The sequence below is a fragment of the Chrysochloris asiatica genome, unplaced genomic scaffold, assembly GCF_000296735.1.
Source record: "Chrysochloris asiatica unplaced genomic scaffold, ChrAsi1.0 scaffold00119, whole genome shotgun sequence".
NCBI lineage: Eukaryota > Metazoa > Chordata > Mammalia > Afrosoricida > Chrysochloridae > Chrysochloris > Chrysochloris asiatica.
The window spans coordinates 1,599,175-1,611,568 of NW_006408637.1; the positions used below are offsets into that span (position 1 = coordinate 1,599,175).

General features: G+C 44.0%; 1 protein-coding gene across 1 annotated transcript in view; it reads left to right on the forward strand.

Annotated features, from left to right (window-relative positions):
* The first annotated feature begins 3,321 nt into the window (after nt 1-3,321).
* FMN2 (formin 2) overlaps nt 3,322-12,394 on the forward strand; it is a 655,381-nt gene continuing 646,308 nt past the window's right edge. Inside the window, exon 1 of the mRNA XM_006868578.1 lies at nt 3,322-4,882. Coding sequence (XP_006868640.1) covers nt 3,322-4,882 — 1,561 coding nt within the window. The remainder of the gene's footprint in view (nt 4,883-12,394) is intronic.

A 12,394-nucleotide genomic window follows, 5' to 3' on the forward strand; every position in this document is an offset into this window, starting at 1 on the left:
CCATAACTCAAATGCATCAATTCTTCTATGGTCTTCCTTATTCACTGTCTAACTTTCACATGCATATGAGGTTATTGAAAATACCATGGCTTGGGTCAGTAATATGTGACTGTTGTTCAGTGCCATTGAGTCAGTTCCAACTCATAGCCACCATGTATAGGGTTTCCAAGGAGTGGCTGGTGTGTTTGAACCACCAGCTTCGTGGTTCAAAGGGACCTTGAGGTCCAGTGTTTTATCCTACAGCGTTGCACTCAGTGTTACAGATAGCTATTATTTTAAGTCCATCAAATGAAATAATACTGCTTTTAAACTCAACAACAACTTTGATAAAATCATTGCTGATATAGAGAGTTGCTCAGCAAGGTCTGAAAGACAAAACAGAAGATTCAGGGAACTCTGTGGCACTTTAGGATAAGCACTGGAGTGTGAATCACAAGGTTGGTGGTTTAAGCCCACCAGTGCTCTTTGGGAGAAAGATGAGACTTTCTGGTCCTGCAAAGATTTATAGCCTTAGAAGCCCTATATAGTGTTGCTATGAGTTGGAATGGACTCAGCAACTTTTCACAACGAACAACAATCCTTTGAAAATAGAGACTGTTCTTATTTGCATATTTCTCTTATTTGCATATTTCTCTTTTGCATCCAATACCTAATATGTGGCCAGGTCTGAAGTAGGAACTCTATTTGTTGAATACATTTTGCAACTAAGACATTTTTGAGAGGATCAACACTTAATAAATGCCAAGGAACGATTTAGCAATGTTTGTAGATTGTTTTCATGATAGCTTCCCTCACTAGTGCAGAACTGAATAAACTATGTAGTTTTGCTTGTTACAAAGAATTTGTGGTATAAGTTTGAAGAATCAAGTATGGCCTCTACTACCTTTGCCAAATCTCAGTTTTTGAGTCAGAATTTATTTATTAACTAAAATCCATTGATGGTACCAGTCTGCGTTTGGCAAGAAGGACTCAGGTGATGATTTGGTTAAAAAGTGAGTCGCTAATCAGAAGGTGTGTGGTTTGGACCAGTGACTCAGCCTGAGAAAGACGTGGTAGAGCTTTGTAAACTTTGTCCTACTACCCAATTGTCACCTATTGTTTCACGTTCAAAGAATGTGAACAAATTAACAATTCTTTCTCCCTCTGCCCCTCCTTCACCTTATTCATCTTCTGAATTCTAGACTATATCACAGAACACAATATTAAGGAAGCAAATAATTCAGAATGAAAGATGTTGTGTTAAAAAAAAATTCAGATAAAAAACCGCATCAATATTCAAAGAAGCAAAAAAAATCAGTGAAAGAGTGGACACAAAGGGTTTTCAAGTACTCCGGGGATCACCCATTAAGTGCAGTGGAGTCTCCTGGTAAAGTTATTAAAGAGAAATCTCTCCAAACAATTTACTAGAAAGAGCCACTAAGGACAATTGGCCACCTACCCTCAAGTTATAAGAGTGTAGTTTGAAAAAAAAAACTTGTAAAGTATGCCTATACATACATCAAAGACTTATAGGCTCGATTTTTTTTTTCTTCCTTTAAATAAAGAAGTTTAAAGAGGGAGGTTTAAGACATTGGTTCATAACTTGCAAAGGAACACCACACACTTTTGTTCATCACATAATAATCTAGTAGTTTTTCCTGTATTGGGTTTACATTAGAAATATTAACATGTTAGATAGCTATTCCATGCAATCAAAGTGGTTAACAATGAATTTCTAATTTAAACACTATAACCATGATGCGTGTAAAATGCTTTAAAACCATGTTGTTGCTGTTGTTCAGTGCCTTGGAGTTGGTTACAAATCATAGTGCCCCATACAGTTTTTCAAAGGCTTTAAATCTTTGCTAGAGCAGAAGGGCTTTCTGCTCCCCCACAGAGATATCCTGTGAACCACTCTCCCTTTATTGTTGTTGTTGTTAAGTGCGTTTAAGTCCTTACAATGAGAAAAATTTCAGTGAGGAAAATTGTATACGTTAATATTAAAGCCAGAATGTTAAGGATGTTTCACTATAGTAAACTTTTGCAATCTTTTATAGTGAAGGCAAGAAAAAGTTTGCCTACAAGGGTTTTCTTCAGAAAGTTTTTGTTTACAGTTTACAATCTGATTTCATGTGTATGCACCAAAGGTTTTTCCTTTTTTATTGGCAGCAACAATAGAGACTTATTTAATATTGATGAGTTTGACCTCCTGAGAGTTAGAGTATATGCATCTTTTTGAATGCAAATAATACGTCATTTATATGGTAAATACATGGAATTTTGGAGATTAGCATTTTAATCAACTCTAATCTAATATTTTCTATTTCCCTCATCTCTTCTTTTTCTGTGGAATTTGAAAAAACGAACTTTTGAAAATGCGACGTCTGCATAAATCATAAAAACAGCAATATCTCTCCCAAACCGTGTGAAAGTACATCAACAGTCTTTGATGAGATGATCGGTTATTAAAGAAACAGAACACTCAAGTCATCCACCAAATACCTGCTTGAGAACCAAGCTTCTGCATGTAGGTTGGTGTGTATGTGATATTGTTGTTGTTGTTAAGTGCCGTGGAGTCGGTTCCGACCCATAGCGACCCTGGACAGGCTTTCCAAGGCTGTAAATCTTTACGGAAGCAGAAAGCCTCATCTTTCTCCCGCGGAGCGGCTGGTAGTTTCGAACTGCTGATCTTAAGGTTCGCAGCCCGATTTGGAACCACTACGCTAGCTACCAGAGCTCCTGGTATGTGATATTAGAACACCTATAAATCGGAATTTGACTTCAATATCTTCTTGTTAATTTTTTTCTTTTAAAACTTTTCTCATGGCAAGTCCGGGAACTTTGAAGTTGTGTGCATCTTATAGCAGACGACCCCTTTGAGCAGAAACAATGCATTCGAGTCACACTGTGGAGATTAAAGACACCAAGACAGAGAAAACGTTTTCCATGTCCTTGTTTCCTAAGGAACTGCGCAGAGGCGAAGGGGGCGGTGGCGCCCCGCCTGGAAAGAGGCCAGGGCTGACTCTGGGTCCTGCGCAGCCATTGGTGGGAGCCGTCTGCGGCGCCAGTTGCTGCACTGAGCATGTTCGCGCCACACCAGCCTGGGGCGGCAAGCAGCGGCGACTGCACCACCGCCAGCAGCGGGAGCCCCAGCGCGTTATGCAAAGCGGCGGCCGAGGCAGATGCGAACAGGGCCAGCTGGGAGCGCATTGGTTTCCGCTCGCAGCCGCTTGCCCTGCATCCTGATTTGCCCAGGCGCCACCTCCCCCACCAGGACCAAGGACTGAGAAGGGCCGACATGGCCTGACTGCCAGAGGCGCGGCGCAGCACCGGGCTTGCAACATGGGGAACCAAGATGGGAAGCTGAAGAGGAGTGCAGGTGATGCCTCGCTTGAAGGAGGCGGCGGCTCTGAGGATGCTGTTGGGCCCAGGGATGTGGAAGCCATAAAGAAGGGGAGTGGAGGCAAGAAGGCGCTGGGCAAACATGGCAAGGCGGGAGGAGGCAGCGGCGAGCCGGGGAAGAAGAAGAGCAAGTCGGACTCCAGAGCATCGGTTTTTTCCAACCTGCGGATCAGGAAGAATCTGTCCAAGGGCAAATCCGCTAGTGGCTCTCGTGAGGATGTGCTGGACTCCCAGGCCCTGCAGACTGGAGAGCTGGACAGCGCTCACTCGCTGGTCACCAAGACACCAGACCTCAGTCTCTCAGCTGACGAAACGGGCTTGTCGGATACCGAGTGTGCGGACCCTTTCGAGGTGACCTGTCCAGGTGATCCTGGGCCAGCCGCAGCTGGGGTCGGCGTCCGGGCGGTCACTGAGGATCTGGAAACTGTGGCTGGGGCGCAGAACGGACAAAGGACCAGTTCAGGCTCAGACACGGACATTTATAGCTTTCATTCAGCTACGGAGCAAGAGGATTTGCTCTCCGACATCCAGCAGGCTATCCGCTTGCAACAGCAGCAGCAGGAACAACTACTGCAAGGCTCGGTGGCAGCAGCTTCCACCGCCACCTCCCCTCAGCCTGGGGCCTTCCTGGGCCTGGACCAATTCCTGCTGGGGGCGAGTGGCGGGGCTGGGGAGGCCCTAGGCAGTCCGGACACCGAGCAGGCTCTGTCCACTCTTTCTGACGTACCCGAGCGCCCGGCCGTGGAGCGCAGGGCTCCTGAACAGCCGCTGCCCCCCAGCGACTGCGTCCACTTAGAAGCTCCCTTCCTTCCCGTGACCCAGCCGGCGGCTGCAGACTTATCCTCCCCCAAGGCCTTCCAGTTTCCCGAGACCCGGCTGGGAGAGGGCGCAATTGAAGCCCCAGTCCAAGGGGCTGTGGACACGGATGAGGAAGGGGAGGAAGATGCCTTTGAGGATGCCCCCCGAGGCTCTCCGGGGGAGGATTGGGGCCAGGAACTCGGTGAGTCCTCGCAGAGGTTGGATCAAGAGCCCAGGGAGGGGGCGGCAAGGCCTGAGGTGCCCACGGCAGCTTCTCTCCCGGGCAGCCCGGTACCAAGCTTGCGCTGCTTTAAGCCTTACCCGCTCATCACCCCCTGTTACATCAAGACTACCACAAGGCAACTCAGCTCTCCCAACCACTCCCCGTCACAGTCCCCTAACCAGAGCCCTAGGATCAAAAGGCGACTGGAGACCTCCCTGAGCCGGGGAGCGAAATCTGTTTTGGGTTCTGCGGCTGTTCAGACCAAAAAACACCGGGCCGATGGCGGCCTCGGGGGTGGCCTCAGCCGCTCTGCCGACTGGACAGAGGAGCTGGGTGCTTGTGAGCCCAGGGTGGGAGGCTCTGTAAAACTGCTGGAGCGCGGGGCGACTGTGGATAGCATCAGCCAGGTGACCCCACCTCTGGCTGGCAAGTCCTCTGGGGCTCAGGCGGCTGCGGATGGTTTCCAGAACGTCTTCACTGGTGAGTGCGCCCTGCGTTCCTGACCTCCAGGTTAAGGATTGCATTGCCAATCAGCGACCTTCCCTAGCTATTCTCCCTTCTTACAGGCTTGCAGCTTGTCTTTTCTTCCCAGGGTCTCCTCACCTACTCAGTGAAATGTCTTGAGCATACTTGTTGGTTTTATATTTTTTATAAGGTCCTTAAGTGTGGCGCTGTGAATTAATGCTTGATTCGCAAGGTCCGTCGTTCAAGTCCACTTCTTGGAAACCCTATACAGGGTATACATGAGTGGGAACCGACTCTAGGGCACTGGCACTTAACAAAAACAAAGGGAACACACTAGGCACGTCGGTCCAGAGTTATCATGCCCTGTCCATTTCATCTGCCCTTATCTCCTGGTCCTTATGTCCAGGGCCACCCCAAGCAGCCACTTGTTTTTTCCTTATTCCCTAGCCATCATTCTTTATCTCTCTCGTCCCTACAGCCTTCATGGTCATTTCATAAAGGTCGGTGTTGAGAAACAATTTACTGTCCAGTGGTGGTGCTCCTGGTGTGGTGCTGTAGGATGAACACTGTACTGCAGACCAAAGGTGGTGGTTGTTAAGTGTCATCAAGTCACTTCAGACTCATAACAGCCATGTATAGGGTTTCCGTGGAACACATGGTGAGTTTGAACTGCTGACCTTGCAGTTCAAAACTACCTTGTACTCCAATGTTTATCTTACAGTGCCACACCAGGACTTCAAAGGTAGGTGGTTCAAAACCACTGGCTGCTCCTTAGAAACTGTTATGAGTGGGAACAGACTTGATGGCACTAAACAACACCAAATTCAAAGATGATGTTTACTAGCTGTATGCATGTATATGCTCCAGGGGTGGGGCTTCTAAAAGTTTATGGGAATATTCTATTATCTGTTAATTCTCTTCCCCCCCCCCCCATTTTTGAAGCCATCATTTTTGTATGATATGTAGTTTCTATCACACTGCATTCTGGGTATAATTACATAGTGAATTAGCTGGTTACTCCTATTTGATCCTGTAAGCAAATTTGATTCACACTACTGGAAAGTTAATAATTCATGAAATAGAATATTAGGGATACTTCTCATTTGGTTTCATGGCCCACTTAAAGTGGTTTGGAGGTAGTGAAGGTGAGACCAAATGCTCACACCATCTAACTGGTCCTTCTGGGCATCTGTTATGGTGTGATGCTGTGGGTTAATGCACTGGGCTGCAAAGTCAGTTTGAACTGCAAGATTGGTGGTTCTAGCTCACTCACCAGCTGCTCCTCGGAAACCCTTTACAGGGTAGCTGTGGGTCAGAATTGACTTGACAGTATTTAACAACAACAACAGCAATTCACACAGATTTCTTTAAAGTTCAACTAATGGATCTGCTTATTATAAGGATTGTCAAGTGGTGGTGGTGGTGGTGGTTATGTGCCGTGGAGTCGGTTCTGACTCATAGTGACCCTGTACAGGGTTTCTGAGGCTGTAAATCTTTATGGGAGCAGAAAGCCTCATCTTTCTCCTGTGGAACAGCTGGTAATTTTGAACTGCTGACCTTGAGGTTAGCAGCCTGACTGGCAACCACTACGCTACCAGAGCTCTTTTAAAGAGGCGCGTGGTGGCATAGTGTGTTACTGGTTGGGCTGCTAAATGCAAAGTCAGCAATTCAAATCTACCATAGGAAAAAGAGGACGATTTTTGCTCCTATAAACATTTACCAGGAACATTGTGGCTTTGTAGGATAAGCATATTGCTAACCATAGATTGATGGTTCGAAACACCAGCAAGGCTCTTTGCTCCGATAAAGATTCACAGCCTCTATACATGGTCTCTATGAGTCAGAAACAAGTGGATAGAGCTTAACAACAACAGTAACAACAAAAATTTACAGCTTCAGAAACCCTACATAGGGTCCCTATGAGTTGGAATCGACTTGATTAATGAGTTTGGGCTTTGGATTTTTGTAGTTTATAGACTTTTAGGTTCCAAGGCTTTGCCTTGAGAGCCCACTTCTTGTTCTTGTTAAGTGCCATCAAGTTGGTTCTGACTCATAGTGACCCTGTATAGGATTTCCACAGAGCATCTGGTGGGTTTGAACTGCCGACCTTGTGGTTAGCAGTCAAGTGCTTATCCTACAGAGCCACACCGAAAGTCCTGGTAAAGTGGCAATTTGTTTTATATTTGCCTGAAATTTATAGCCTCAATTATTGAATGAAATATTGAATGGAAGAATGTTAGAAGTAGGAAAAATTGAACATTTCTGTAAGTACTGTATCTGGCACATGGTAGGTTAGTGATAAGTACTTAAATAATTAAAATTATACACAGCAATTTGAAAGTCTTTTGTTTTATTTGATAGTTTCATATGTAAAACTACTTAGATGAAATTTGCAGTACAGTGAATTCCTTCATATGGCTCTTCTACTCATAGTGTTTGTAACTCCCACCAAACAGCATTTGTGTCTTGGTCTGTGTAAGAGAAGATGGGAGAAATGTTTATAAGACTTCATGATTCAGTTTTGAGTGGTTAACAGTGTCAATTTTGATTGCAAAAACGTAGAACTCTAAGGTGGGTTTAAAGTGAGCCATCTCAGAAACAGGAAGGGAGCTCTCACTGCTATCACAGAAGAGCCAGGAGTGGAATGTGACCTTTGAACTCAGATCCATGTCCCTTGAACCTCCTCAACCTAGTGACAGAACACTGGCAATACAAGAGTGACAGAGGGGCAATAGCAGTAGAACCAAGAGTCACCACATGACTAGTGGACAGAGTAGTGGACATCCCAGGTCATGGAGCAAGTAAAGCTGAGTGACTTTGGGAAGAAAGCAGGCACGTTTGCAGAGTGGATACTTCCACTCTGGGGGAGCTAAGTTTGCTGACCTACAGAGCTAGAACTGAGTGCCTTCAGGCTGAGGCTTATGGTGAAAGCGTGTGCCCTGTCGGGCAGAGAGAGGCCTGCCTGTGGACATGGCTGAGGAGAGGCTGTTTTGATTGCAACAGTTTAGTATTTCCTCACCCTGCATTGTAACCCGTTAACGTCCATAATAAACCCATAATTGTCAGTATGGTGTTTGGAGTTTTGTGGTCATTACAACAAATTATCCAACCCAGCTGAGTAGAGAGTGCTGTGGGAGGAAAGGATATGTGTATATAAATATAATTTTTTGTGCAAGTTTTTCAAGACAACAACTTATTAAGCGCACTGCTGTGGAGTTGATCCTGACTCATTGCGACCCTCTACAGTGTTTCTGAGACTGTAAATCTTTATGGGAGCAGACATCTTCATCTTTCTCCCACCAAGCAGCCTGTGGCTTTGACCCACTGACCTTGTGGTTAACAGCCCAGTGTGTAACCCACAGTGCCACCAGTGATCCGTAACTACTTATTAATTTGCTATATATTGTTAATGATGTTGTTGTCAGGTGCTGTCGACTTGGTCCCAACTCATGTTGATCTTCTGCACAACAGAACGAAACACTGTCTGGTCCTGCACCTTTCTTACAATGGTTGCTACACTTGAGCCCGTTGCTGATGCCACTGTGCCAGTCTATATAGTTGGCAGTTTTCCTTTTTTCAGCAACCCTCCATGTTAGCAAGCATGATGTCCTTCTCCAGGTTCCTCCTGATATGTTACGTCTGAAGTATGAATATATTACGTCCGAACTTTTGCCATCCTGGCTTCTAAGGAGCATTCTTTTTTTTAATGTTTTATTGTGAATTATGTGATAGTTTACATGAGAGAACATTAATTTTACATTCATCCTATCATATATTGTTTCATTGCCGTGGTTACAATCCCCCTCCATGCATCATCAACCAACCAAAGGGTATACGCTATAAGCCTGCTTCCCAGTCATCAGCACGCAGCCCCTCTCCCTCTCTGTGTCTAAAATCCCCAGCTACTCCAACTCTCCATGTCATCGTCTCTGCCTCTAAGGAACATCCTTGCTGTACTTCTTCCAACACAGACTTGCTTGTTCTTCTGGCAAGCCATGGATGGTACTTTCAGTATTCTCCAGCATCATAATTCAAATGTATAAATTCTTCTACAGTCTTCCTTATTCATTGGACAACTTTCATATACATATGAGGTTATTGAAAATACCATGACTTGGGTCAGATGCACCTTAGTCCTCAAAGTGACATCTTTGCTATTGAACCTGCTAATGATGTAATTGTTGTTGTTGTTGTTATGTGCAGTGGAGTCGGTTCTGACTCATAGTGACCCTGCACAGGGTTTCTGAAGCTGTTAAGCTTTACGGGAGCAGAACGCCTCATCTTTCTCCCATGGAGCAGCTGGTAGTTTCGAACTGCTGACCTTGCGGTTCACAGCCCAATTCGTAACAAAATAGTTGCTTTTATTAATCACATTTACAAATATATGGGTTATCTTATTTTGTGTTTATGATGTTGTTGTTGTTAAATGCTATCCAGTCAGTTCTGACTCATAGTGCCCCTGGATAGTGTTTCTGAGGAGTGGTTGGTATGTTTGAACCATCTACTCTACCTTGTGGTTATCAGTCTAGTGCTTATCCTACAGTGTCACACCTAGAATCATATATTTAAGTATTGTTGCTGTTGAGTTGATCCCCAACTCATGGGCACTGCATACACAACGGAACTAAACTCTTGCCTACTTTTGCATCATATCCTGATTGACTACTAATTGGGTCATGTGGTCCATACTTTTTCATGGGCTGGTTTTTGGAAGTAGATCTCTAGGACTTTTTTCTTATTCTGTCTTAATCTGGGAGCTCCACTGAAACCTGTTTTGCATAACAACAGTATGCAAGCCTCCAATGACAGGTGACTGAACCAGGTACACTGGCCAGAATTCAAACATGGGTGTCCTTCATGGGACACAAGAATTCTACCAATGAGCCATTACTGCCCAGATAATTAAGAGTTGTTGTGAAGTGCCATCGAGTCGTTTCTGACCCATAGTGACCCTGTATAGGGTTTCCAAGGAGCAGCTGGTGAGCTTGAACCTATTTATTTTTCCTCTTCTAGCTTTAGCTTCTTTATTGATTAAGTTCAATGAACACATCAGATACATTTCCCAAAAAAAGAAAAGCGAAAGGTAGAAGAAGATTACAAAGTACTTGAGGTAACTTTGTAATTTTTATAAATTTAATGTTCCTGAAAAATCATGTTTTCTCTTTAAGTAAACAATAATTTGCATATTATCTCTTTTTGAAAAATGGAAAAAAACTCACTGTAATTAACATGGTGGCTGTGGGTTATGGAGTTGGTTGTGACTCATAGCGACCTTGTTTAAGGTTTCTGAGGCTGTACAATTTTATGGGAGCAGAAAGCTTCATCTTTCTCCCCCAGAGCGACTAGCAGATTCAAACTGTTGACCTTGAGGTTACCAGTCCAGCTTGTAATTGTTTATATTCATAACTGCTTTTCCTATTAGCATAAAACTTTGGAAGTTTATCTATTTCATTTATTTAACAAATATCTATATCTATATATAAGGAGCTCTGGTAGCGTCGTGGTTACAAATTGGGCTGCGAGCTGCAAGGTCATCAGTTCGAAAGTACCAGCTGTTCCATGGGAGAAAGATGAGGTTTTCTTCTCCCGAAAAGATTTACAGCCTCAGAAACCCTACGCGGGGTTGCTATGAGTCGGAACCAACTCCACGGCACATAACAACAACATACCTATACATATCTGTATACCTACCTATCAGTCAAGCTGCCTTTTAATGAGTCGTTCTTGTGGTATGGTGGGCAAGAGCTGCAGTTGGAACCCACCAGCTGCTTTCATGGAGGAAGATGTATCAGTCTGTTCCTGTAAAGATTAAAGCTTGGAATACCGATGGGACCGTTCCCTTTCCTCTAGGGTTTCTGTGGTTTGAATAGACTCAATGGCAGTAGCGTATCTCTATGTATATGTGGAGCATGGTGCTGTGGTATGTTAATGTGCTGGACTGTTTGAATCAAAAGGTTAGCAATTCAAGCTCACCAGCTGCTCCTTGGAAACCCTATGCAGGATCGCTATGAGTTAGAATCGACTCAACGGCACTTAACAACATCATGTATATGTGACAGTATGTTCTACCCAATATGCTACCAAATCCATTGCCATAGAGTCAGCTCCTATACATAGTGACCTATAGGATAGACTAGGACTTCTTAGGATTTCTGAGTCTTTATGGGAGTAGACAGCCTCATCTTTCTCCATGAATAGAGGCTAGTGGGTTTGAATTAGTGATCTTCTGTTAGTACGCCAGTATTCAGTCCACTGCCCTCGGCCCACCAATAAGATGCAGAGATCATTAAATCATGGTTCTGTCATTCCAAGACTCACTAAATAAAGAGAAGTTGTTAGGTGCTATTGAGTTGGTTCCAACTCATAGTGATCCCATGTACAGCAGAACAAAACACTGCCCGGTCCTGTGCCTGCCTTAAGATTGTTGTTACGTTTGAGCCCTTTACTGCTGCCATTGTGCCAATCTATCTCATGGGGGGGGGTCTTCCTTTTTTAAATTGGCCTTCCATCTTTCTAAGCATCATGTTCTTCTCCAGGGACTGGTCCCTCTGATAACTTGTCTAAAGTATAAGAAATGAAGTCATGCCATGCTGACTTCTAAGGAGCATTCTGGCTATACTTCTAACACAGATTGATAATGCTCTTATAGCAGTCCATGGTGCATGTAATATTCTTCTCCAACACAGTCACTCAAATGCATCAATTCTTCTATGTTGTTGTTGTGTGCCATGGAGTTGGTTCCCAATCACAGTGACCCTGTACAGGGTTTCCGAAGCTGTAAATCTTTACGGGAGCAGACAGCCTCATCTTTCTCCCGCGGAATAGCTGGTAGTTTCAAACTGCTAACCACTATGGTACCAGAGCTCCTTATTCTTCTATAGTCTTCCTTATTTATAGTTCAACTTTCACATGAATATTAGGCTATTTCACACGTATATTAGGCTATTGAAAATACCACGGCTTGGGCAGGAGCACTTTAGTCCTCAAATCTTTGCTCTTGAACACTTTCAAGAGGTCTGGTGGAGCAGATTTGCCCAGTGTTTGTGAATCCAAGCAAAATGAAGTATTTGATAACTTCAATCTTTTCTCCATTTTTCCTGATGTTATTTATTGGTCTAATGGTGAGGATTTTAGTATTCTTTATATTGAGGTGCAACCTATACCGAAGGCTGTGTTCTTTTATCTTCATCTGTAAGTATTTTAAGTCATCTTTGCTTCCAGCAAGCAAGGTTGTATAATCTGCATATTTCAGGTTGCTGATGAGTCTTCCTCCAATCCAGATACTACATTCTTCTTCATATGACCCAGCTTCTCAGATTATCTACTCAGCATACAGATAGAATAAGTATGGTGAAAGGATACAACCCTAGCACACACCTTTCCTGATTTTAAACTATTCGGTCCCCTTGTTCTGTTCTAAGTACTGCCTCTTGGTCTATTTACAGGTTCCTCTTGAACACAATGAAGTAATCTGTTATACCCATTCTTAGCATTGTTATCCATAGTTTGTTATGATTCATACAGTTG